Source organism: Micromys minutus, assembly GCF_963924665.1.
Source record: "Micromys minutus genome assembly, chromosome: 7".
Taxonomy (NCBI): Eukaryota; Metazoa; Chordata; class Mammalia; order Rodentia; family Muridae; genus Micromys; species Micromys minutus.
The window spans coordinates 74,226,433-74,254,230 of record NC_137976.1 but is presented as its reverse complement, the minus strand read 5'-3'; the positions used below and the strand labels follow the sequence as shown (position 1 = coordinate 74,254,230).

The 27,798-nt window shown below is 42.1% G+C and overlaps 1 protein-coding gene across 2 annotated transcripts in view; it reads right to left on the bottom strand.

Moving 5' to 3' along the window:
* HIRA (histone cell cycle regulator) overlaps window positions 1-27,798 on the bottom strand; it is a 73,310-nt gene that overhangs the window by 19,371 nt on the left and 26,141 nt on the right. For both annotated transcript variants that reach the window (XM_080918772.1, XM_080918773.1), the window contains exons 6-15: window positions 26,440-26,535; window positions 25,002-25,162; window positions 21,491-21,658; window positions 19,120-19,233; window positions 16,087-16,157; window positions 15,527-15,632; window positions 12,691-12,906; window positions 11,276-11,361; window positions 5,782-5,976; window positions 3,698-3,859 (exon numbers count right to left, since the gene is read on the bottom strand). In XM_080918772.1, coding sequence (XP_080774898.1) covers window positions 3,698-3,859; window positions 5,782-5,976; window positions 11,276-11,361; window positions 12,691-12,906; window positions 15,527-15,632; window positions 16,087-16,157; window positions 19,120-19,233; window positions 21,491-21,658; window positions 25,002-25,162; window positions 26,440-26,535 — 1,375 coding nt within the window. The remainder of the gene's footprint in view (window positions 1-3,697; window positions 3,860-5,781; window positions 5,977-11,275; window positions 11,362-12,690; window positions 12,907-15,526; window positions 15,633-16,086; window positions 16,158-19,119; window positions 19,234-21,490; window positions 21,659-25,001; window positions 25,163-26,439; window positions 26,536-27,798) is intronic.

Below are 27,798 nucleotides of genomic sequence, written 5' to 3'. Positions count from 1 at the left end.
ACTGTCCTTCTCTATATAATGTAGCCATATTGGTTACCTGCCAGTCTTTGGGATCATGTCCACTCTGGACTCTCCCAGATGTTTCTACCTTTAGTCATGCTTTGAGCAACAGTAAATCTTCTCCTCCTCCACCATACCTAGAAACAACCATGTCTTTTCCTTCTTATTTTTTTCATTCATCTGGTACCAAGACCCAACTGAGGACAAATTGCTAGATAAGGTTTCCATTAACATGGCATATCCTTTTTCAAATAGAAATTGCCATGCCAGATTACCTTTGCTTTGTTCTTGTTAGCAACACCAGAATAATTTTTTTTTTTCCATCTCCTTCCAGGCCACTCCAGCACAGTTCAGTGAGAACTCTGCAACTGTGAATCCAAATAAATCTTTCCTCTCTTAAAAAGCAGCTCCTATCAAAAACTCATCTCACTGATAAGAGAAAAAGACATTACCCGTCCTACTGAACTTCTTGGGTAAATGGAAATACTTAAAGTATTCAAAACAAGATAAACAAACAAACAAAAACAGGTGCTGTGGTTTCAGCAATTTGGGTTGAGCGGAAGTATTGCATGAATCTAGGAGTATGGAACCAATCTGGAAAATAAAGTAACATGCCATCTAAAACAAACAATATACATCTAGGAATCCGTAGAGCTGTATATGGTAGCATTTATCTGTGATGCCAACCTTCGAGAGGCTGAGGCAAGAGGACAGAGAGTTCCAGACCAGCTAGACACCATTCCACAAGACAAAAAAGAAAGTCAATATTTTCTCAGGTAAACACAAGAGGGCTGGAGAGATCAACCAGTACATTTTACTATGCAAATAGGAAACCCTGGGCTCCCTGGGGAGATAGTTCAGAAAATAGGAGTGCTTTCTGTGTAAGCACAAGACCTGATCTGAATCCTCAGAACCCACATCAGATGCCTAGCACTTGGCTGGAGGACAGGAGTTGAAAACAGAAGGATCCTGAGAGTTCTCTGGTCAGTCAGCCTATCCAAAACACTGTGTAAAAGAAGATTCAGGATTCCCATGGAGACTGAAGACAGGCAGTTCTCAAGAGTCCTCCAAGACTCCAGCACCAGACCTCTAATCTCATGAACAGAGCTACCAGATTCTTGACATGAGACATACATGGTAATAGACACATATATCTACTCATTATATCAGATCTGTTCTTAGAATCCTGAATACAATAAGTATTTTTTTTTAATTTAATAACAAAAGGAGCAGTGGAAAGCCTCACTAACAGAAGGAATTATTAGGAATATAGTATCAGAATTTTAAAAGGAATGCATGCTCACTCAGACCTAGATAAAAATGTCCAATGGAATACACAAGATGTTTGGACACTGTGAAGATGCCAAATTATAAGCATAGAATTCCATGCCAGAGGCATTAAAAAAAATTTTCAATTTACTCATAGCAGAAAAGTCACCATACGCTAAGAGATACCTATCCAGATACATGAGACATGGAGAACACCAAACAGACCAGAGCAGACAAGAAAATCCCACACTACATTATAACTGAAACACAGCACAAAGACCACAGAAAGTGTGCTGAAAGCTGAAAAAGGAGGAGTGCTAAGTCACATGCAAATGCAGGCAGGCCCACATTCATAACTATCTTAACAGAAACTTTAAATGGCAAAAGCTCTTGAAAAGATGTTTTCCAGTTCTAAAAGAAAAGCATACCAACCAAGATTATTATATCCAGATAAACTGTCACAACCAAGGGAGAAAGAAAATCTTTCCATGATTAAAGCTTAAAGAATTTTTGAGCACTAAGCCCTATAGATATAGAGGACACTGGAAAGAATTTTGCAAACTAAAGAAAATGATAAATATATCCAAAAAGCTGTAGAAAAACAATTAATGAAGCTAAAGCAGTAGTCAAGAAAAACAGGATTAGGAAAACATCAAATACTAAAAAGTCAGCAAAAGAACAAGAATTAATTAACATATACCTTTTGATAATAACAGTATTAAATTATGGTCTCAATTCCCCAAAAGACACAAACAGACTGGGTTAAAAACAGGGCCCACGTACTTGCTGCCTCTGAGAAACACACTTCATCCTCACTACCTTGGATGAAAGGATAGAAAAAGTGATTCCAAAAAAATGGAGCTAGACAACACAGGTATCACTACTCTAACATCTGACAAAACAGACTTCAAATGCACGTTGGCAGGAGGCTGTCCTAAGTGTGTGGACTACTGCATGCACTGGGGTGAAGGGCAGCATGACTAGGCAGGACTGAGTGAGAAAAGAAAAGCTAACAAGGAGCAAACAAGGATGGGTGTTTCTTCTCTTTCTGTTCTTAACTGGGAAGCACTAACTTAGTTTCCTGCACTGTAACCTAGAATTCCAGTCAGTCAGATGAATGTTCTCCCTCAACTGTATCCTTGGAGCATTTGTTACACTTTTAGTTCTTTGATCCATATTGACTTTAAGTGTATTTATTTTATAATCTCCTTCTAACAACTCTTTAATCAGATTTATCAAGGCCTAAACTTTACATTCTTTATATCCCTGACATTTCTACACAATAGACTCCTTCCCTACCTCTCCTTACATAACCCCTTTCTATCCCACCCACATGGTCCTTCTGTCTCAGATCCTAGCATGCTGTGATTTCAAGTGTGTACAACTATGCCAAGCTGGACTACTTTCTCCAGTGCTTTATTAAGTCTACCCAGGTACTGATTTGTTGGTGTAAATACTTTATACTTTGGGAACAGAAGAAATGTCTCCACATTTATGTCTTTTTCAAGTGCCTCTATATATTACCAAGAGCAAAATCCTCTTTTGTGCTCATTTCCGGGTATAGTGACTTGTAGCTGACACAAGCAATGTTACATTGACTCCAAGGAAACCTAACCCTGGGATAAGCTCAGACATGCCAACTTCTCTGCCATGTTTCTGAGACACCAGTTGAGTTTTTTGCTAGCATTCAACTCTCAATGAAGCCAAACTTTTCCAAGTGGTTTGACTTCAAAAATGACTCAGTTACAATATCTAAATGTCTCAGAACAAAGACTTTTTGTCTTGAACTGATGTGGCCACCAGAACTCAAGGTCCTTTGCTAGCCTGTCACCTAATATTTACAGTATAAGCCCACTGCTCTGGATCTTTTGGTTCACTCAGATTTTAAACCATGGGTGCTAGGAAATATCACATATTTTAGAGGTCTGGGTTTGTTTGCTTGGTTGCTTTAGTTTGTTTGGAGACAGGGGTAGTCCTCTGTGGCCCTGGCTGGCCTAGTGTCTACTGTAAATGTTAAGAAATTAGATAATAGATAAGTCACACCAAGCCTGCAGACGTTAGAGGGCCATGTGTCCTAAAAAAGACCTAACGCAAATCCCTGTGTCTTCTCAGTCACCCTGAGCAGACCTTGCCTTGCTCCATGTGACAACAGCAGAACCTCCTATTTCCAACCACACATTTGCTCCATTTCCCAGCACACTCTGGAACCATTCAAGGGCATTCTGGGCAGGTGGCTAGAACACCTGGCTCTTGTGCCTCTTCCCTTTCTAACCTTAGGACACAGTGTCCTCCCCAACAGTGCCTTCCAGCCACCTCCCCACTTTTAGCGGGCACTGCTTTTTGCTCAGAGGCCTCTGGAGTCTTGCTCTCCTAAAGGAGACGGGATGCACGGTGGAAGCCCTGAGGAGGTATAGCATCTACCACCTACCTTTCAACAGCTGTTGGAATCACACTGGTCAAGGAAGGAGCACCTGGTGTGGCTTTGGACCGCTCTGTAAACCGGGAATCAAAGGCTTTCATGGGTTCAATCTTGGATGGGGTTGTTAACACAGAGGGTGACAACGCAGCAGAAGCAGAGGTAGCATTCACACTGAGGAAAGATGGGAGATGCATCAAACACAAGCACAGAACTTGGAGCTCATCAAAAGAAGCTAAGTATCAGCCTTCTTTCTACAAATACAAGAAAACTCCAAAATATAGTCTGCTGTTTTCATTTTGGGTTTTTGTTTTGTTTTTGGTTTTTTTTTTAATGTTCACATATTAAGATTCTGGAAGTCTATCTGACAAGTTCAAGGACAAATCACATTTTCCCTTTTGTGTTTTTCTAACAATTTTGGGGTTTAGACAATATACTGGTCTCCACAATCTCCATACACCATGTCCATCGCAAGTGATTCAACCACGGGTTTGCCACATCATAGTAACTAGAGTTACTAGACTCACGAGGGTCTTGAAGTCATGGCCTAATCCTGCCCTTTACCTTCAGCCTTGTCCCCTTGGTCCTAAGTAGGCTCACCCACTGCTTACTGGAATCATGGCCAAGCCTTCGCACTTTGTGGAAAAGGCTGTCCAGCTTTCCTCTTGCTGAAAGCTACCCCAATTCCTGAGCAAAGCTACTAAGCCTTGGTTTACCTCACACAGATTGCTCTTCCATCTGCTTATTTCACATTCCCATACCAGATGCCTAGCAATCATACCCAATGGCACTGTCTTCCACTTCCATGATCTCTAGTTCCAAGTCACAAAACACAGTTCAGCTCTAGTGGCACCTGTCCTTCCCCTTGCTTGCTTCCTGAATTCCATGTTGCACTGTCTCCTCTATGGTGTGCTCTAATTGTTTGATGAGACCAGAAGGAGGAGGGTGCAGTAACCCACGATTTGTTCCACTGACAGAGAAGCACGTGGCCTTATCAGTTATAATACTTATATTTGGGCCCCATTGTCCTAGTGGAACCATCTTCCTAAATTGAAAGTCCCAAAGCCTGTCTCCCCTGAGAAAAACCCAGGGCACCTAGCTTAGACCAGAAACCCGGCCTTTCCTCCACTTTTCCCAATCCACCTAAGGGACTTGAAGCTCTGCTTTTGCCACTGCCCCGGCTCTCAGCTTTCCCTTGATTGTCCTGCATGGGCTCTCAGAGAAGCACTTCCTATAGTATTGATGAAACCTGCTTGCTAAGCCTCCCAATGGACAAATACACCTTTCTGCAAAAAGACCCTAAGAGCTACCCTGCATCCATGTAAACACCTCTTCCTTATTGGAGGACAAGGACCTGCCAATCAAAACCTTGTATATACCTGGTTCTTACAGTGTACAGTCCAGAGTAGGGATGTGGGCCATGTTCACTCTTACCTATGCTCTCCAAGTCCTGACTAGATGTGACAGACAGTGAAAACATGGACTCAGTAAATTTGACTCAAAGTGTGAGGGAATCTACAAGCTCACACAATCACCCTGGCAGGGATGAAGCATGAAACTCACAGCATAGTAGAGGCCAGAGCCAGAAACGTGAGGCCATCTCTGGAACAAGTCTACCAGAAAGTAGGTTGATCCTGTTGCAGAAAGTATTTCACTGGCAGGTCCCTAAATCTTGTAGCTTTACTCTCAGCCAGTTTCTGTCAGATTGACACAGCCTCCAGCCTCAGAGACTAACTTAAACAAATCCTCCCATTTAAAGAAGATTCTCATTTTAAGCATTTCTTCTCCTTTTAAATAATGTGTCCTCGAACTAATAAGAGAATAAAACTTCTTTTATTTCAAAGATTTATTTTTATTTTATGTGCATTGGTGTTTCGCTTGCCTGTGTGTGTGCAGGTGTCAAATCACTTGGAGCTGGATTTCAAACAGTTAGCTGTGAGCTGTAATGTGGGTGCTGGGAACTGAACCCAGATCCTCTGGAAGAGCAACCAAAACTTTCAACTCCTGAGCCACCTCTCCAGCCCCTAGAATGAAACTCTCATCCCTGGAACCTAAATTTTCCCCAAGGACATGGCTGATCCTTGGTGTTTACTAACCTGTCCTTACTGACAGACTCGCCTGTAGGCCTGGCACTGGTGGCTGCCACTGGTTCTGTGCAAGGCTTTGAGGCGCCGAAGGAAGGGGTACTGGAGTCCAGTGGCAGTAGCTGCTGACCACTAGGAGAGGAGAGCATGGTGCCTGCTAGGGAGCTGGAGAGTGGGATGCTGTTGAAGAATGCCGTGGAGAAGTCCCTGTCATTAACAAGGAAAAGTAAATCAGCACAAAAATGTCACATGTAGTATAACATTTTTCTGGGTCTTGAGGCATAGGTAATTTGCAGAGTTAAGAGTTTAAAAATGAAACACTTAATACCCTATTTAATTGACTCTAAAGTAAACTAGTAATGCACATACAACGACAGAAGACAACCAGGCTGCGATCTGTTACTGTCACATGCTACTGAGCCTACCATGCACCCTGCAGCATCTACAGGCCTCCCTTTTGAGGGACTTTCCTACTGGATGGGCATGTCATTTACGTAACAGCCTCCTTGCTCCTGTGACCTAGGACCCCAAGAGGAGGTAAATGTGAGTATTGGAGCTGAGGGACTTGGGGTAGAACAGCCAGGGCAACTCCCTGGCCAATTGCAAGCTCCCACACTTAGGCATCTCAGTCACGTTCATTGTGCCTCAAGTTCTCACCTGCCAATGAATTAGGATTAAATCCTGATTAAAGAATACTGTGTAATACATATCTAGAGCACACAGCAGCCGCTCACACATATATGGAATTATATTGTTTTGTACTAACCAATTCCTGTGCAATGTGGGATATATTCAGAGATACGTAGAGTAGCAAATGTAATATTTGTTTGTATATGGTTCTGATAAACATTTCTAAAGCTCCCTTAGTGGTTAAGTCACAAGCCACTTAGGGAATACCTATTCCACCACAACCTAAAAGGCTTTCTGGGTTTTGTACTCCTCCTCCTCTTGCTGTTGCTGCTGCTGGTGGTGGTGGTATTTGTTGGTTAGATTTGTGGTACTAGGATAGAATCTGAGCCTTACATGTGTAGAGCAACTGTAATACCACTGAATCATGTACCCATACTTGCTTTTATTTTGATAAAATAAAAGCTTTTAATCATGTAAAAAGGTTTTACAGTAACTTACACAAGTGGGCAATGAACTCATTGTGCAGCCTAGATAGGCCTCCTAAATGGCTAGGATTACAGGTCTGCCCTGCAAAGATCACCCCTACAGTTTTATCAAATTTCTCGCTGTGAGTCAATTTGATGGATAATAAATAGTATTTTACTACAGTTTTGCTCCAAGGGAACAAATGAGAAAAATAAAGGGTTTTGTTACTATAGATTTTAGCATGGCTAAAACAATGTCATTTTGGTATGATTTGAATTTTATGTCATTTATGGAAAACATCTTTTTTCTTATAAAACTATAAACAAAAATGTTTTAAGACCAGGCATGGTAGCTCACACCTTTAACACCAGCAATCAGGAGGTAAAGGAAAATGGATCTCTATGAGTTCAAAGCCAGCTGGGTCCTGGCCAGCCACAGCTACATAGTAAGACCTTATCTTTCAAAAGTTTTAAGTGACAGCAAAAGAAATAAAACAAAAAGCTGCTAAGCTTGTTGAGGTTTCTACTGTTAAATTGACAGAGTGTGATCCAATATGGTTTCTAGAGAGACAAGTCATCCTGTTTCTCATTTGCTAGATAGGCCAATGGCTCATCACTAATTGAGACATTACCTTTAAAACTGCTACGGCAGGCATGGTAGTGCACACCTTTGATACCAGCAACCAGAAGGTAGAGGCAGGTGGAGCTCTGTGCTGGCAGGGGCTACATAGTGAACCTTTTTAGAACTTCCTTGAATGGGGTAGTGAGGTGACTCAGTTGATAAACTACATCCCACAAAACCCTGAGAACCTGAGTTTTGATCTCTAACAATCACATAAAAAGCCAAACACAATGCCATGTGCCTATAGTCCCAGTGCTAGGAAGGTGAAGACAGAAAAGCTGGTGCTTGTTGACTAGCAAGTCTAGCTGAATTAGTAAACACCGGGACAAAGAGAGTCTATCTCAAAAAAAGAGTAGAGCCAATTGAGGAAGACACCCTATAACAACTTCTGCCTCCACACACATGCACACACATTTGCACATGTACACACACACACACACACACACACACACACACACACACACACACACTTTCTTGAATATTTGAGCCTTTTGTGAAAATTCTATTATATGCCATTGGCCTGCCTACTTATCTTTAGTACCTCTCTGCTTAAAACTTGTTTATATCTTATTTTCTGGTAGAGTTAGTTGTCCTAATCAACCCCTTTTCTTTTCCTATGCTTCTGAAATATCTCAAATATTGCTATTTCTCCATATAACTTAAGAATTACCTTTCTAATTCTGAAAATTATGACTACTCTTCTTGGTCCATATTAAATTTGTTTAGGAATAACTGGTATTCTGAATATGAACACCTTAGCTAATATGTAGCACGTCTTTTGACTTTTGTTGAATTTTCTTTAGGGCTCTCATACACATGTAGAGGCCAAGGTCCACATAGTTATCTATTACTCTCCATTTTTTTTTTTTTTGTTGTTGTTGTTTTTAAATACCAGCTTTCTCATTGAACCTAGAGCTCACCAATTCAGCTAGAATAGTCAGCAAGTAAGCCCCAAAGATCTGGCTATCTACATGCGTGCGCATGCACGCGCACACACACACACACCAGTACCTGGGTTTTAATCTGATGTTTGGGATAGGAACTCGGATCCTCATGTTTGGGCAGCAAGTATTCTACCCACCAAGCCATCTCCTCAACCTAAGCAGACTCCTTGAATTTTTCTTCACAAATTTACATTACTTAGTTCAACCTGGTAAGTAAGCCCTGCTACTCAAGAGGATAAAAAAGAAAAGCTTACTTGTACCTCCAAGTTCAAGGTCAGCCTGGATAACACAATAAAATGCTGTCTTTAAAAAAAGTAAATCGTTTGTGAATGTGGTTTCCTCCTTTATATTTTCTAAAGGAACTGCTGCTAAAGTTATTTGATCTCGTTTGTACCCGCATACGCTTTCACTCAGTTTGTAGCCCAAACTGCCACAAGCACATAAACCTCCTGCCTCTACATTCTAAATGGGGAATGAGCAGCACGTGGTGGATTAACTACAAAGAGCCTCAAAGAGGAACATTAAATTATAATCAGGGGAGTAAATTGTCATTTTATTTCTAAATGTGATATGAAAGAAGGTATTTTATTTCTAAATGTAATTTGAAAAAAATTGTAAATTACTAGCTAAAGAAACCTCTATCTATTTTCATTTCATTGATTTTGAAGTCAGAACAAGTTGAATACCCCTTAAGCAACTATGGAGCCCAGATACTGGTGTGTGTGTGTGTGTGTGTGTGTGTGTGTGTATGTGTGTGTGTGTGTTGTGTGTTGTGTGTCTATACCATTTACTTGTTTTGATCAGGTGGCATGTAGCTTAAATTATATTCTATAATTTTGAACATTTTTACTTACCTAAAATAAACCTTATTTGATTGTGAAATTAATTTTGGGGGGTTTTTTTAGTTTGGTTTGGGTTGGTTGGTTTTTTGGGGGTTTTGAGTATGCTGTCCTGACTGGCTTGGAACCCCCTATGTAGATAACATAGGCCTAAAACTCACAGATTTCTGCCTTCTTCTGCCTCTCAAGTGCTGGAATCAAACAAACGCATCACCATGCCCAGCCGTTACACCAGCACCTCAACATGCTATGAGGTTCTCCAAATGACTGTACTATTTAGGAGTTTGCACTGATATCCAGAAACTACACAGGTCTGAGATGTATTGTGTCCTTTGTGGTGATGAAGTCTATGTTGTCCAGACTTGAGCTCAGACGCTCATCCTGCCTCAGTCTCCTGAATAGACAGCTGGGACTATGCAACACAGTGAACCGCCATCATTTAGATTTAAGTTTCCTTCTTCTCTAGGTTCTAGAACATGCAAACATGTTATTACAATTTCCCTGTGAAGGCTTCCTGATCTGGGCGCTTTAAGGAAAGCAAACCCAATTTCTTATCCAGCGATACATCACTTTTAGTAATTGTGTGTGTGTTTGTCTCATACTTTTCATTCATTTTTTATCTGTGAATATCTCCCACTTATAATTACCTTACACATTTGTTTTTCTTTCTTGATTAGCTAATAATCTGATATATAGCTATTTGGTTCAACACAGGACCCAGGAGGGTAAACATAATATAAATATTTATTAACATAAATAATCAAGCTCTGATATCAGAATTAAGTACCCAGTAGTAGAAAGCTGACTCAAGACCAGCCTCTTCACTAGATAAAGCATGGGAAGATCCAATGGATCACTGTGCACCAACACCACCTCCTTTCCTACTACAGGCCTGCAGTGCTCAGAGCACATGTCCACACCTGATTCTAATAAAAGTTAGGAAGTGGCCTTACCCTATAATGGAGGAAAACATAAGATGAAATCACCTGTCTGAGAAGAGGCAAGCAGGTTCTGAACATGTGTCTAGGACACCTAGTGGAAAAGTGAGGTTAGCACATTCTTATTCATGAAGCCTCTTTAGTGTTCAAGAAGACCTGGAATAGCTCATGAATGAGCAACTAAAAAAATGTAAAGAACTGTTTTATAGTCTCTGTGAAAGGCTTCCTGATGCCCTGAGCTGATAGTGTGTGGATCTAAAACACACCTAGCACACCTAGCAATGGTGAATTCTTTGATTCAGTCTATCCTAGAGAACAATACTACAAACACACATCTTGACTGCAGATATGCAGATAACAGAAAATGTAAAGAGGTCATCCTCCCCTTCCCTGACTCTACAGAGTGAATAATGCATCTCAGAGTCCTACTGTCTGTCCAGCAGTTCCACTTCAGGAACTGCCCAAGAGGACAGCCAAGTGTGTGTTCAAAGACTAACATTCACAAAACTGGACACAAAATAAAAGTCCACAGTTAAGGAGCAGGTTCATTGACTCATGGTGCATTCAGACACAGGAATCTGGATAATCAGCAAGCAATGCTTCAGAGGACTATTTATTTAGTGGATGAAAGTCAAGATACAGTAGCAAGCAGGGAACGAATAGAAATACAGATATCAAAATGATAACAGAGGCTGGACTATGAATGATATTTATCCTCTTCTTTGGATTTTTACTATCTTTCTAAATTTTCAACTATATGTCTTTCATAATCAGGGGGAAACTGTTACAAAAGGAAGAAAGCATAACTTCCTTTCTTGCCCTACAGTACCTTGCCAGCAACTAGGCAGAGTACAGGGCCAGCAAGTGGGGACATTCTGGCCTTGGGCCACTCAGTTCCTACCCTTCCACATGTGTGGAGAGCATATGGAGAGCCCTATGGGACCACAGGCTTTTAGAGTATGGGAGTTGGCCCCAGAGTCTTCCAAGATCCTAACTGGCTAACTGACAAAAGAAGAAAAAAAGGCCTCCCCAGACAAGGTCACAGAAAGCTTGGTGAATGAATGAGTACCCAGTGTCCAGCTGTGCTATGCAGAGAGGCGTGATTCTCCTCCGACCATCTGCTGTCCGTGTTTCCACTTGTTTCTTCAAAAGATTCTGGCAACGTAGAGTCAAATAGGTGAATACAAAAATTTCAGCTAACCACATCCAAATGTCAAAAAAATAGAGCTGTCCTTTCTTTTCCCTTTATGATGAGGACATTTAGCTCTTCTAGGAAACCAACATGAACTAGCACTGGTGGGCGCAGTCTTCACGCTGCACAAGAGAACTCCAGGGCCTGGTGCTCATGTTGCCTTCCAAGCCCCTGGCACCCACTCTCCTCTCTGCTCCTATGAATCTGACTATGTCTCTGCTCATCACGCTTCTGTGCTTCTGTCTGTCTCATGATTAGGGTGTGAGCATTAAATGTGGCTCCGTCACATAGATCTCACTACAGTGATGCAAAATAAAGACTTCTAAGGAAACGCATTCTAATTCTCCTTTCCATAGCCTTGTTGGTACAAAGAAAGTCAAGCAGCTGCCAAACTTAGACACGTCAGCAGGGCGTGTGTTTTACTGATGCATACAGAGAAGCAAAGGTCAGTCACAGGTCTAAGAGCCTTCTTCCCTGTCATCAGTACAAGGCACGACCAAATTTAGGCTGTAAGCACAGGATATCTAACAGCCGTTAGGTAATTCCAGTGCGTTAAGATTAAGTTATAAACTTGTGAGCCACACTCTTGTCACAAAGTAGTGACCTGCAAACCAACTCTATTTACAATAAATAATAAAAAAAAAAACCAAACATGTCACTCTGTACCACAGGCTGAACAAGAACATATTCTATACAGCCCAGGCTGGGTTCACACTTGCAGTAATCATCCTGCCTCAGCCTTCCAAGTGTTCAATTTATAAATATGACCCATAATGCCTGGCATCCTTCCTCAAAAAAGGCTTAACTGTGATTTCCAATCATACATTCTGTCAGATTGACCTGGAGAGGCCTGTTGGCCTGAACAAGCTCCTGAACATGATTACTTTCTCGGTTCTCAGTAAGCTCCAGGTCTCTGACACTGCCCTGCCCCATTATCCCTGTCCACCAACAAAGTATAGGCTTCCAGAAGAAGGGGAACCCAAGCATCTACAATTTCCTAGAGATGAGTGGGTGAAGACTTTGTAGTTTCTGAAAGAACAACCTCTTCTACTGCTCCCTGGGGAATAGAGACCTATGATAAAGATTTAAAGCCATCATCAGCATGGGCCCCAGCTGGCTAGGGTCCCACCTAATACTTACCACATACTCTCTTCACCATCCATCACTCATGCCCTAGCCCTATCTCTGTGTCCTGTACAGACCTCCTGTTTCATGTTCTATCTGTTCACCCCCTTTGCCCTGTCTCTGGGCATCTGCTCATGTCTCTTAGTGCCACTGGACCATGCCCTCACCTTTCTGATATCTTCTAGACTTTCCCCATTGACCACACCCGTGACTGAGGATGCTGAGCTTGTCTCCCTAGTCGTTGCATTCTTCTGATCCAGCTGCTGCTGTTGCTGTCTCCGTTGGTACTTGAGCATCTCAGGGTTCTCAATAACAGCTGTGGAAAGCTGGGCCTCAGTCATTATTGCCAGGCTTTTGCCATAGGTGGACTGGTGAATCCGGCTCTGTAGGAAGCAGGGAGAGGTTTAACACATGGGTTTGAGATCACCATGGCTGAAGTTGCCAACCAGCAGGTGCAGTATAGTGCTGACTCTCCTGCTTCTAAAAGCAGAACAGCCCAGGAAGCCAGCTCACCATCAGTTCCCAGCCTGTCACTGACTAGACATGCTGTTTACAACCTCCTGTACATCTACAGCAGGGAAGACAGTGAGATACTGACAATAAATCACCTTTTACATCCACTAGTACAAAACATGGCTGTGAATACTGTCTCAACCAAAATGCAGACTCCCAAACTGGTAACTTACAGTTTTTATGTTATACCAAGAACCCTAAGCACTCTCACAGAACCAAGATGGTCTCTCTGCTCTTATGGATACCAGACACCGCGGCAGGAGGCCCCATGCAACTAGCATTGTCTCTAACGGGCACTGCAGGCTTCTCAGCTCCTCCATCATGGTCCTTCTCAGCAGGATCTCCTCCCAACCCCAGGCCTTGTTAACTAATCCTCTGCTATAACAAGCTAGACAAGAACCTCAAGAGAAGAGGGGCAGCAGCATCCCACAACACCATATTAAGCAGTTTTCATAAAACCATGCCAAGAAGTAGATCCACAAAAAGATGTGCAAATGACAGTCCTGCCCAGGAACAGGACTAGAGTTAATCGGTATCTGGCTCATACCAGATGATGTCTAGTTAGAGTTAGCAGGCAGCCTTCTACAACAAGGGCATTGAGACTCATGTTAGGACCTACATAGCCCCAGGAACTTTCCGCTTCTACTGTCCTGTCTCTGGTCCCCTCTCCCAAACCTAACCTCTGTAATCTCAAACCAAATTTCGATCTTGGTCAAGATTTTTCTAGAGTTCTTTAAACACCAGAGTCAATGTCAATGATCTGGGAAATGGTAAAATACATGGGGCACTTCCATAGCTCTTACAATGACTCTTCAAGAGGCACAGAAGGGCCCAATGATCCTTGATGACAGGGATAAGGAAGAATGAAGATTCTAGGTCACTCAGGAACTTATTCCTTCTTTAAAAAAAAAAAAACCTGACAGGCTGCCCCCCATTCCAAGCACAGTGCATAAGGTAGACTCCACCCCAAGGCATTTACATCTTAGTTGAGGGTGGTTGTGTCGCACAGTAGATTAAGAGGTAGCTTACCCCCAGCAACAGCATCACTAAGAGGATAGCTGCTGACCTGCTCTGGGCTTCCACAGAGCTCCATTCAGACAAATGGATATAATACCCCATTAACGGTTGGCAAAAGTCTGTCGGTAGAAAGAACAGTTTCTGTGTCTACAGCAGGTAAAGCAGAGCCTTTCCCAAAGCCCATACAGAAGTATAGGAGGCCCCATGCTAAGAAGAGACGTAGATGAGGGAGCCTGACTCAAAGGCAGCAAGCCTAGTTCACACATCCACTTTCTACTTAAAGTCAGAGTGGTCCTGACAAAAGACCATGCTATTTTCTCGGGCTTGGATACCTCACTAATGAAATAGATGAGACCTGCTTTATAAATGTTAATGTTATAAAATACCTCAAGTCCTTTCTTATGGCATCTAGGGAGAAAAGGGTGGCAGAGAAACTGAAGGAAGAAAGAAAACAAAAATATAAACCATGAAAGAGGGCACAGGTCAAACACAGAGCTAAGAAGCAGTGACAAGCAGACGTCCCTGGAGCTTAGTCCAGTAACTTTGGCAACTGGGTTTGGTCTCTTGGTACAAAGACTCTTGGCAAGTTTTCTACCAAGTTTTCAACTTTATCTTATTTTTTTAAAAAACATTCTTTAAAAAATAAAAATGCCTGGACAGTGGTGGTACACACCTTTAATCCCAGCATTAAGAAGGCAGAGGCAAGAGAATCTCTATGAGTTTGAGGTCAGCCTAGTCTGTGAATTACATAATAGCAAGGGCTACACAGAAAAACTCTTGACTTGAAAAAAAGACAAAAAACAAGAACTGGTTCTCCTTTGATGAGAACATGAACCATGAATCACTGAGTGACCACAGCATTTGCTCATTATGTGGAAAGAAGGTCCCAGGTTTGAGTCTCAGCATCTGCAAGCCTTACTTTGCAGATGATTATTCTATTTTGTTAATTTATTCATTTTAAAACAATTTTACTATGTAGCCCAGGCTGGCCCTAAACTCTCTTAAGCCTCTTTGGGATTAAAGGTATATGCCACTGTACCCAGTAATCATACTCAGTTTATATGATAAATACATGAAAAACCCATCTTTGGGCAAGAACCTGACATAGATGCTAACAGTGACCACTATTAACTGTCACATAACTGCTGCTATGCCAACATAAAACAAGAAGATGAAGGACATGACATAAACAAGAACCCCATGGAAGTGACTCCAACTCTCTCCCACAGGTAAAAGTTTCCTTATAGCCACTGCTCTCTCAGCTTAAGCACAGATGCCCAATTTAGTCTTTGCTCCAATACTTATTTCTGACATGAGTATTTATTATTAATCTATTCTTTTTCAAAAAGGATTAACATAACCTATAAAAAGCAAACATTTTAGAATAGTTAAAAAACACCATGTCTTCCATGAGAAGGACCCAATTGAAGAGGTCTCAGAGCCAGTATCGCAGCACATAGGCCACAAACCTACCTTTTCCTCCTCACTCAGGGGGTCTCCAAGTTCATCCTGAGAGAAGTCAAGGAATGCCACAGAGCCGTCCATGGAGCACACCAGGATTCCCAACCCATTCAGAGTCCTGAAAGAGACAGCTATCAGCAGCCCAGGGGGACAATGTACCTAAAGTTGCCACAAAAGGATGCTCAAAGAATGCTCTGATGAATGCTAAGAGAGACCCTAAGGCTCTCTTCTGTGACCTAAGGATAGGGGCAGCCAAAGAGGGGCAATAATCACAGCCTTTGGTGCCCTTTAGGACTAGGTACCAACGCAGAGAATCTCTTACCATATCTTCTACAGGTTTTCAATTTCTATTATCTGCTACAAACCTACAGGATGCCCAGTTTGTTCAAGCAGACATGTCCCTTGTGGTGACACCGTCAGGAGTGGGCAGAGATGCTGTTACTTGAGTAGAGTGCAAACTACACCTTGGGGGCTGCACTGTCAGAGGAAGGTGACCAAGCTGCCTGACCGTAAAGTAGCCCAGAGGTCACAGGCTGGAGTAACCAATGTACTGTAGAAAGAATCCATCTTACCAGGAAATATCCATGATAGACTTGTCAAACAGCTCATGGATGACAACCAGAGGCCGTTTCAAACATGTGAGCTACAGGGAGAAAAAAGTTACAATTAATGAAATCACTGAGAACCACCCTGCACACTCAGTGTAACCATCTTTATGAGCCCAGGAGCTTTGGTGACTTCCACTAACATACATGACATAGTCAATTCAATCAAGATACAACTGCCAAAACCACAAGCTGGGGTACCAAGGCCTGACAGAAATGTACACACTGAAGCTACAGTCTATCAGGGGAACAGCTTGGTATTCATTCAGCAATAGCAAAATCAAAGATCTACGGAGCAGGATGAGATGGTCTCTGAAAGAACCCAGCTTACCTTCTCTGGGCAATGAGTTCTGGTCCACATTACTCAAGGCTCCAAAAATAGTTCTGTAAGACACTCCTGTGTGTCAGATAGCTCCCAAACACACACCAGTATAAACTTCCCTTAGTCCAAACACAAACTGTTAAAGTCTAATGGAAGCTGGAGAGACGACTCAGCATTTACTGCTCTCACCCAGGACCTGAGCTCAGCTCTAGTGCCCACACTAGGTAGTTCACAGCCTCCTTTAACTCCAGCTCCCAGGAGATCCAACACCTTCTTCTGGCATTGTGTGCCCACACTTGCTCGTGTACGCGTGCACACATACACAGAGATACACAAAGGGGGAAGGGGTCTGGAGAAATGGTTCAGTGGTTAAGATCAATTAATGTCTTACAGAGCACATAGGACTGGTTTCCAGCACCCACATAGAAGCTAACAACTATAATTTCAGTTCCAGGGGATAGACACCTCTTCTGGACTTCACATAGTACATATACATACATACATACATACATACACACACATACATACATACACACACACATACATACATGTATTCAAAAAACTCATATACATAAAATAAAAATAAGCCTTTGTTTTAAAACTGGTGAACTTGTAAGTATTTAAGAATGCACTTATTCATATGATGGGGTCTCCCTTGCGCTGTGGCAGGTTATGGGAAGCTGACCTACTCTGCCTTGCACCTGTAGCCTAGAATGTGAGTACAGAGGGATACAGCCACATGAGACTGGGGGAGAAAAATCAGACTCTGAAGTAACTGGGTCCTACATTAAGTATCTTGGCCCAACATAATTCTATTCCCAGAAAACAACCACTTTGTTGGCCTAATGTTATTGTACATCATGTAAAGATCATCCTTGTGTTAGTCAAATGCCAATTTCCATCTGGTTGCAATTCGGACATAGCATTGTAATGTATATTCTAAGAATCTTCTGTCTCAAAATTGTGTAAATATTGCTCCCCAATTATCTCTGATTGGCTAATAAAAAAGCAGACTAGCCAATGACTGGGCAGAGGAGATAATAAGGCTGAACTTCTGATGCCAGCCAGGAGAAGGAAAAAGAGTTTTCACCATGAGGTGAGTAAACCAGGAGCCACCATGGAGAGCGCCAAATACTGACCAGAGAGAATCAAATCAATGGTTAAAATGCAAGTATTTGAGGATTTGGGCTGGAAATTAACTAGATTAGCTTAGAGAATTAGAATAGATCAATATCTGTTCAGTTATTGTGTCTTAAAGCTCATTCAATAAATCAAATAGTCTCTGTCTCAATTATCTGGGAGCTAGCCAGGTTAGCCACTTTTAAATTTGCACTAACACAACTTTATCCATTTTCCCATGAAAATCTGGAGTACGTACACCCACCTGATCTCAAAATTTTATCAAACTAAGATAGCACCCTTAATGGTCTAGGGGTTGAGGGAGACTCCAAAAAGAGCATGCCATGAACTGCTGTGAGAAAAGACCTGAGTGAGTGTGAAGGAAGTGCCACCTGGTTCCTTCCAGCAACATATTTCTCTGTACAATTATAATGCATGTAACCAAACACATAACCTTAAATATATTCTGCTTTTGAAGAAACAGATTTTTTTTGAACTCCTCTCTCCTGCCCTCTCTATCCCCCCACCCGTGTGTGTGTGTGTGTGTGTGTGTGTGTGTGTGTGTGTGTGTGTGTGACTTTCAGCATGCTGGCATGCACCTAGTAGTAGCTAGGACTACAGTCTGCAATGCATGTGGAATTTTCTCAGGTCACAAAAACATCAGCCCTAACTTAGAAAACTGTGACAGTTCGCTCTTAATCCATTATTGAATATAATACATGCTGAGAATCTGCACAGTGGACATTGAGTTAGGTCCAAAGAGCCTTAAAACAGTACCTCCCCTCCTCCCCTCCAGCACTGCTGTTTAGCAAGGAGAGCAAGATACACAGCCTTAACCAGTGTTACCCAAACTGTCAAATGGAAAAATAAGTGCAGGTACCAACTAATTTCATAAACAAGTCAACATGGGCAGCCAGGATGGCAGGTGGAACTCAACCTGGGCCTCACAAAAAGACCCTGTCTCAACTAAAACAACCTTAGTATCAGTTCATGATATGTTCATAAAGTTAAACCCTACCCAACAATGGAGGGGGAGGATCATTGGTAAATACAACACTCAAGATTTTTAAAACCCAATATGTTAAATGAAAGAAATAGCAACAACATAAGGGGGGGGGGGAGTTTAGCAACTGCTTTCCATGAAGTTCAAGAACAGGTCAAACTCATCAGTTAGAGGCTTTTAGTGCAACTGCTTTCGTGAGTGTTCCAGGTGGTAGTGAGCCAGCACAAACATACACAGCAGACAATTCACAGCATCTATGTATACACAGACACAAAGAACTTCCTAGCAGAAAGCAGCGCAGCATGCCAGCTCTGACACTGACCGCCAAAGGACATGGTCTAGGTGGGTCAGGGGCCATCTCTTGGCCAGGCCCAGTCTCGGTGCTTCCTCCTAAACAGCAGGAAAACCTGCATGCTTCTAAAAAGTAGCTGGCCCGAGGCACAAGATGAAGAATACACTGTGCACCATCAAAAACAGTGGCTCTCTCTTTCCTCGAAGTCCTCCAGACTCACTGTCTTCCCAGTTCTTAATCTACCCTGCAAAGCTCAGGACTTACCCAGACGGAGAGTGAGCGGTCCTTACTGCCAACAGCACAGCAGCAGTATGGGCAACTGGGCTTTGCAGAACTCCCATTCTTCTGCTTCTTCTTGAAGATTTTTGGGTTGAATTTCTAAAGCCAAATAACCACAGTTAAAATAAGTAATTAAATACCAAAATGTCCTACAAATAAATACAAGTACCCAGGTGTATGGGGTAGTTTTCATCAAGTTGACACAAACTAGAATCTGCTGGGAAGAAGCAATCTTAGTAAGAAACTGCCTCCATCACACTGGCCTTTAGATGTGTCTGTGAGGCATTTTCTTAATAATTAATCGATGTGAGTGGGTCCACACCTGGGCAAATGGACCTGAGCTGTGTAAGAAAGAAACCCAGTAAGCACCGTCCTTCATGGTTCTTGCCCTGACTTTGATCAATGATGGACTATAATCAAGATGTGTAATCCAAATAAATTCTTTCCTACCCAAGTTGCTTCTAGTCAAGTTGTTTATTAGAGCAATAGAAAGCAAACTAGAACACGAAGCAACAGAAACACCAAATCTTCACCCACAGATAGAGGACTCCCTCAGGCTCCAAGATCAGCACTGAGCACACATGGCTCAGTCTGGAAAAGGTCAATGAGACAATTTGCTGATGATACAAATGAAAGCTCAAGAAGGTCAGAAAATAAATGCATAGAATGGAAAAGTGAAGACTGGAGAGAGCACTACCACATCCTCTGTTTATTTATGAAGACAGCAGACAAGTCAAGGGAATAAAAGTTACTGGAACTGGCCTTTTCAGTTCATCCTTGCCTGGCAGAGTCAGCCCCAGAAACTGAGGACAAGTTGAGCTTGCTAGGAGATTTCAGACACCATAGCCTGCTCTCTGCACCCCTTTTTTTTTTTAAAATAAATGTTCTGTCTGTTATGTGTGTTGCTACACAACTTGCAGTGCCTGTGAGGGCCAAAAGATGGTGTTGGAGCCCCTAGGACTGGAGTGAACTGCCACATAAGGGAAACCAAGGAAACTAGCAGGAGGTTCTCTTATTCTTTCTCCCCTGGCTCTGTCTGTCGGTCTTACTGATGGACAACTGCCTTCACTATCTGCTGGCATGGAGAGCTGGTTCCCTGAGGTGCCTCACTGATGCTTTAAGAAAGACGAGGCACACAAACAGATCAAGAAGGCAGAGACCTTAGAATCACAGAGTACATCTACAAGTAGAGAAAGGGCTCCTGAGAACCTGGTGTCAGATGCACAGAGAGGTTTTCCCTCCAGAGGAATGGCTGGAGTGACCAGATACTGGACAAGATGGCAAGTGAATGTGTGTGCTCTGAGCTCGATCTCCTACTACGACTAGTTAGGCTTGCAAAGTTTTGTGGGTCCTGATAAGATGAGTGCTACTTTCCTTCAGAGCAGTTGAGGACCACATAAGAGAGACACAGAACCACTGTACTAAATATGAATCGGTGATTTCAAACATTTATCAAGGAGGCCCTTTGTCTCAACAAAATCAACATGGACTCCCAACACAAAACAATTTTAAAGAAGCAGTATTTTATTTTATTCCTAAAAACAATTTAAGGTACAATGTATTACACATGTTTATGATCAATTTAAAAAACAGGTAATCAAAAGCCCATTTCAATCAGGTTCTGAATGATCCTTCACTATCATCAACCTAACCAATCTCTTATATTTGGTTATTCTACATTAAGAAAAAAGTCCAGATTCTCAGAGATTATTTATAGCTCCTTAACAGCCTGCCTTGGACAGTCTCATGACATTCTAATTAAAGTCACCCAGTGTGGAGCCCATTCTCTCAAGTCTAAAAGATGAGTAATAACCTTCTGGATACATTGGTTAGCTATAAGTTGGTGATAGAGTAATTGCCTAACATGAACAAAGCTCGGGGCTCCAACACCATAAAACAACAAAGACTGGATGCACACACCAGTACTCTCAGAATAGGCTGCTGCTGGATGTAGGGAGAAGCACACCATTCGAAGGGTACCCAGAATGCTCTTTGTTCACAGAAACTGGGCAAGGGAGAACTTATGTGCAGACATAAAGGCCAGCACTTGCTCCAATATCCCTAAGACTGATCCAGAAGACATTTACCATTTTAGAATTTAACAAATATAAAACAATCCTACATACATATCCCATTTTACAAAAATAGCCCTAATATTTAAGCTTGCTTAAAATGAAAGACGCACCATAATGTGCTGACTCCTAGAGTCCAGCACTCTGTCTCTATGAGACACTGTTAGAAAGATGCCTTTGGGAAGCTGACACTCAAAGTTCCGAACACACATAGAGGTCACTACAGACAGCTCAGGATGGTAGAATTTCTGACAGCTAGAATTTCTGAGGTAAGGGACACTCACCACAACAGTCACAGCTTTCCGGTGACCCACGAAGTCCATGTTGGTCTTCCAGCCCTCTCTTTCGATGATCTGAGCAGTGGGGCCAGAATTATTCATGGCATGGGCAGATACTAGGTAATGGCCATCAGGTGACCAGCTAAGCCGGAGCACATGCGTTGTTCCTCCACACTGCAAATAAAACCTAAGCTTGAAAGGGGTTCAAGAAAACTCTCACCTCAAGGATAAACTGAACTGTGATTTACAAATGTACATTCACTTCTGCTTCTGTACAGGACCTGCTATCCCCAACAGAGAGTATCTACAAAGCATCCTAAGAAAAAGAAAAAGAAAGAAAAAAGAAGAAAGAAAGAAAGAAAACTACAATAAAAAAATGAAAAAAGAAAAACGAAATTAAAAAGTACCACAAACACCCACCAACAAGCAAAAGCAAAGCAGGAACCCATGCCTGTAGCACAGCAGGTGCCTTCTCTGTGCTCCCACTCCCTTCAAGGTGTCGCTACACTTCTAACTGGTAAGGACACCTGTGAAGAGGAAGTCTATTTGTCCTAATATACTATAAAAAGGCACAGCAGAAAGGAACTAGTCCTATATTGGCTTGAAGGTTGACACAGGTATCCCTTTATAGAGCCCTCCTGAGAGAGAGAGAGAGAGAGAGAGACAGACAGAGACAGAGAGAGACAGAGACAGAGACAGAAACACAGAGAGACAGATGGGGGGGGGAGGAGAACACCAAGAAATAGGTCCAAAGCCAAACTCAAGATCAGCTTGGGTCAGCATTCAAGACCAGGGTTAAGAGCTGGCTCAGCAGTTAAGAGCACTGACTGCTCTTCCAGAGGTCCTGAGTTCAAGGTGGCTCACAACCATCTGTAATGGGATCCCATGCTTTCTTCTGGTGCATCTGAAGATAGCTACAGTGTACCATATAAATAAAATAAATAAATCTTAAAAAAAAAAAAAAAAAAAGACCAGGGTTAAGATCTTATTTCATGGTCCCAGAGTAGCAGAGTAAAACCCAGTGCTGTGGGAGCACATCTTCACCTCTGTGTGGGAGAGCCCCAGGACCCTCCTACAGCCTGTGTAAGAACCCTGTGCCTGGCAGTCAAGGCCTCTACACAGATATAATAGGTATGATAGACACATCCCCTATACCAGATAGCTGTGGGCAAAAAAAGGTAGGTAAGGTAAAATCTGGCCTTAGTCCTAGACCTAGCTTAGCTGGCGTTGGTCTGGGAGAGCTGAATACATGATTTTAAGTCTCATATGGCAACTGAGCATGGCCAGTAAGCAAACACTTAATTGTCTCTGAAAATATCCACTCCTGTGTCCCATGCTTTTCAAAGCCCTCTCTGACATAACCCCTTACCTAGCCTCTGTAGTCTAGACACTACCTTCACTATATGTACAATTCATGTGAATGTATGTATTTCCCACTGGGCAAAGAGTATCAAAGAACACGTCACAATACCATTTTTTGTGGGGGGGGGGTCTGATTTTTGCTTTACATAACAAAAGATACTTAACAGATGTCTAATCAACAACCATCAACTCTGATCTCCATATGAAATCAGAGCAAGAGTAGATAGTAAAATACTGCAGAAACTCCTGCAGTCTGATTTCCCTCCATGTTGTATAAACTGTATTCTTCCCAACAGAGAGATTAGCTGGCCTATAGCAGGACTGTCAATAAACAAAGCAAAAGGCCATTCTAGAAGGCAACTGGTGGAAATTCTCCAAGGTAAGAAAGCAGTCCTCCCCAAGTCAGGCACAGAATGCTACAGGAACAAATCAGGTTTTTCTTTAGCTTTAGTATCTATCAACAAATACTCTAACAAGACAGGAAATGGCATTAAGAAGCTAATGCAAAGGAAACCAACAGCACAACAAAAGGCAGCTTCAGAATGGGAGTGTCTGCCACCTATTATTCAAACAGGATGTTAATATCTAGAGTGTAAAAAGAACTGCAAATAACTGCTGGAGGAAGGGGAGCCATTTCCTCAGGGATATTGCCACTGGTACCCAGCAGACAGTAAAAAGACCCAACACCCACATGCATGAAAACAACTCAAATTAAACTCAGAGGTCAATGGATGAATGGATGGAAGGAAGGAAGGAAGGAAGGAAACAGGAAAAGGGAAAGAGAATGTTAGAAAGAAGGGCTTCAGAGAATGTAGGAGATAAGTGAATATGAATAAAATATACATGTATATAGAGCTGTCAAAGAATAAATCTAAAAAAAGTTTTTAGAAGAAACAGTTAAAGTTAAATATCCCCCAAAAGTAAAGCCAACAATAAATGGGCTAACAAAAATGAAAGACTTCCCACCCACAACTTGTACTGACTAGGCATTGCACAAAAGCATCCCATAATACTAGTGTTATTTCCATACTTGCATGACAATATTTTCGGTTTTTTGATGTTAAAATGTTAAGCTAAGAATTTGGTTTTAAGAGTACTTCTGTGCCAATTAAAAAATTATCTCTCTTTAAAAGAAAAAAGAAAAAAAGAAAGATCTCGGGGGCTGGAAAGATGGCTCAAGCTTTAAGAGCACTGACAATTTTACAAACTTTTAAGTGTTTGCTATCCTAATCATGTGGAAAATGCAAATTAAAACAACTCAGAGATTCTATCTCATCCCAGTTAGAATGTCAATCAAAATCAAAGATAGTAACAAATGCTGATAAGGATGTGGGGAAAAGGAACAATGACAAGGGTGTAAATAGTTCAGCCAGTATAGAAATCAGTATCTTAAATGTACCACCATATGATCCACCTTTATCACTCCCGGGCAGGTACCCAACTCTATACCCTGCCAGAGATGCCTACACATCCATGTTTATTATAGCTGCATTACTTAATCCCCAGATGTCCATGAACAAAAACATGGATAATAAAAATATGGTATACCTACACAAAGAGGAACTTTATTCAGCCATACAGAAAAAAATCAAATTATGAAATTATCAGAAAAATTGCTAGGTCTAGAAATTATTATCTTAACTAAGATAATATACACTCAGAAAATTACACATTTTCTCTCTTGGCTTGTGTGTGTGTGTGTGTGTGTGTGTGTGTGTGTGTGTGTGTGTGTGTGTGTGTGTGTGTAGACTAGAAAGGAACCACAAGTTAAGTCCACAAGTTAAGTGCAGCACTCAACAAAGCATAGCAAATGGGAAGTGGAAAGGAAGCTCCTAACAGAAGAGGATTCGAGAGAGGGAATGAAGTCAGGGATGATACAGAAGGAGGATCAACAATGATAAATTATGCTCCAAAATGTATAATGAATCCTAAAATACTGCATGCTAATTAAAAATACTAAAAATAAAAATATTTCTCATTTCAAAGCTGGCCATTGAACACTTCATCAGAAAGAAAAGATTTTTATCACCTAACTCATCAAACTAAAGCTCAGACTAGACTGCACACACTACATGGCCTGCACCAAGGCCAGCTCCCTCTCTGTTCAAGAAGTATGGCAGGGGTCAAGGCCAAGCTCTAGAATGTTTCCAGTTACCTCATCAAAAGGTTTGGTGATGCTAGTCTCTAGCTGCCAGTCCAGCGTCCTCCATACCTTCAAACTTCGATCATCAGCTTGAGAGGCAATGTATTTACCAACAGGGTCCCAAGTCAAACCTTTCACTAAGCCAGAATGACCTCTCAGAGTCGCAAGAATTTCTGTGAGGAGAGGAAAAAAAAAAAAAAAAAAAAAAGATAAAATATGAACAGGTGTTATCTATAAATAAAAGAAAATAACCATCACATAGGAATGTAAGTTGGGATGGTCGATGGAATGGACCTGAAGTGACCTGAGCAGTCTATCACGACCAAGCCCACCCTAAATGCAAGTAGAAGACCCCCTTGTTTCAACTCCAAGGCAAAAAAGCAAACTGAAGAAATGGCTGCATCATGCAGGCCAGCATAAGCTAACACATATGGGGGCCACACAAGACCCAGAGTCACAGTAATGAGTGCGGAAGCTGGAGCCACAGCTGCCAATTCCGACCCCAAATCTAATCTGCAGCAGGCTCAGATATTCGTAACCTGGAAGGTCCCTCAGCAATTCTGATGTGAGCTTCCTAGACAGCATCCAGAAGCAGCAAGTCTATGAGCTTAAGAAGGCCAACATCTTTTAAGTGATTATATGAAAGGCAATGCTAAAGACACAATGTGCCTAAGACACCTCATTCAGATCTGTAGTCAAATGTTATACCCGTCTCTAAAACTGCCCCTCCTAAGGCCAAAGTAAGTGTACCCATACATGCCAGTAGTAGCTTCATAAGGAATTAAAATTAGTTAATTCCATTCAATGAATGATATGTGTTAGCCCATGAGAAAAAAATGGGCTCAAGAACCACATAGGATGTATAGGCCCCTGGCCGTCCTGGAACTCCCGTTGTGGACTAGGCTGGCTTCAAACCCAGAGATCCACCTGCCTCTGCCTCTTAATGCTAGGATTAAAGGCATATGCCACGGCACCCAGCTACGACAAATATTTTACCAGTTATTAACTGTAACACTATACCAAACTGCACAATCTCAACCGCATTTGTGGTATCCCATATCTGCTGGATGGTTTCAGAGATGGCCACTGAGCTGAGGCCAGAGCCCAAAAGCAGAAGGTACACACGGTGTCTGTGGAATACCAGCATCTCTCAGTGCCAACTGTCCACTTGCCACCTTCACGAACTATGAAACACTCAAGCTAGTGCTCAGCTAGTTTTTCTTTAGCATAAATCTCTTTTTAAACCTTAAACAAATATAGTTGATAAGGAACAGCAAAACTGGGTTGCTGATAAGACACTCAAGTACTTGACCACTTAACTTTCTGTGACCAAGATTAAGAAAACGGACAGCCCGTTCTCATTCCCCTTCCCCATCCTGTTCCACATTGACCAGCAATACTGTTGGCAGCAGCCCTTTCCAGTTGCTACACAGTAAAGGGAACCCCAGACCTGGGAACTTCACGGCATTCCAAATGACGACAGTGTTATCCACGCTGCATGAGGCCAGCCAGGCGTCGTGAGGAGACCATGCTACATCCATCACATCTGGAAAAAGACAGGGTGCGATGGTAAGATCTCTTACCTGGTGTGCACTTGGGTGATGTAGGGCACGCAGCAGCAACCTTTTTTGCAGGCCAGGTCAACTGACTCTGCAGCTTTTACTCATGAGTACACCCAGTGTGAAACCCTAACAACTACTTTCATTTGTCAAGCTGAAAGAGATTACTACTTAACATTTTCCAGTGAACACTAAATTTCAAGCAGGAAATTGGCCACAGTGCCTCACGATGTTTACAAACAAAGAAACTGAGATCTTACAGGCCATGTGGCTTCAAGCCCACATATTAGAACCACAGCCTGGGGTTTCCTGCTTCTGTGGCCTGCTACCCAGCCCCTGCTGGGCCTTCTCCAGACCTTCTCACCACTAGATGAGACAGTAGAAAGCATGCAGCAGAATACACAGGCAAATCAAGAGCATGACTCTCTGAGTGTCATGGAGCCCTGCCCCCTACTAATCTTCAGGAACATCCATTCTCTGTCGAACCCCCACAAAAGCAAGTACCATTTGCTTCTTACTTTCCTTTCCCTTCTCTCCTCTCCTTCCTTCCTTCCTGGTTTTTGAGATAAGGTGTCAAATAGCTCAAGTTGACCTAGACATACAGCCTATGATGACATGACCTTGAATTCCTGCTCCCTCTGCCTCCACCTCCCGTAGCCAGCGTACTAACCCTCACTTGTTTGTGACTCTGTTATACTGTAAGGAAGAAACGTGAGAAGCTGCAGTACAACACTACCAGGTAGGTCAAGGCCCTAACAACAGCTGTGTTAGTGACAATGACCACTCTTGCTCTGCTGTAAGAAATGTAGTTTCACATATTTTTCTAACACTGATACCTGGTACAGCTCATTGTCACCTAGTCTTTTTTTTGCAGGAACTTTTTTTTAAGATAGAAGAAAGATATTCAAAGTTAAACTGAAACTTTTTCCAGATTTTTTTAATGACAGCCTGCTGGATCTTCCTTCCCTTAACTGCAGTGTTTGATAACACACAATTCATATATACCAACATGCTTCATTTCATACTGTCTAGGCCATCTTCATAGCTTCCTTTGTTTTACTCTATATTCTATACAGAAACATCACCTATTATAAATAAACTATTACAAATTAATACTGAAAACTACCAGAGTTCTATGGTTTTGTTGAGATGGGGTCTTGCTTTGTAACCCACACTGGTATCGACTCAATATGCTGCTAGAATAACAGACGTGTGTTACTGCCCATTGCAGTATAGACTACTTTTCAAAG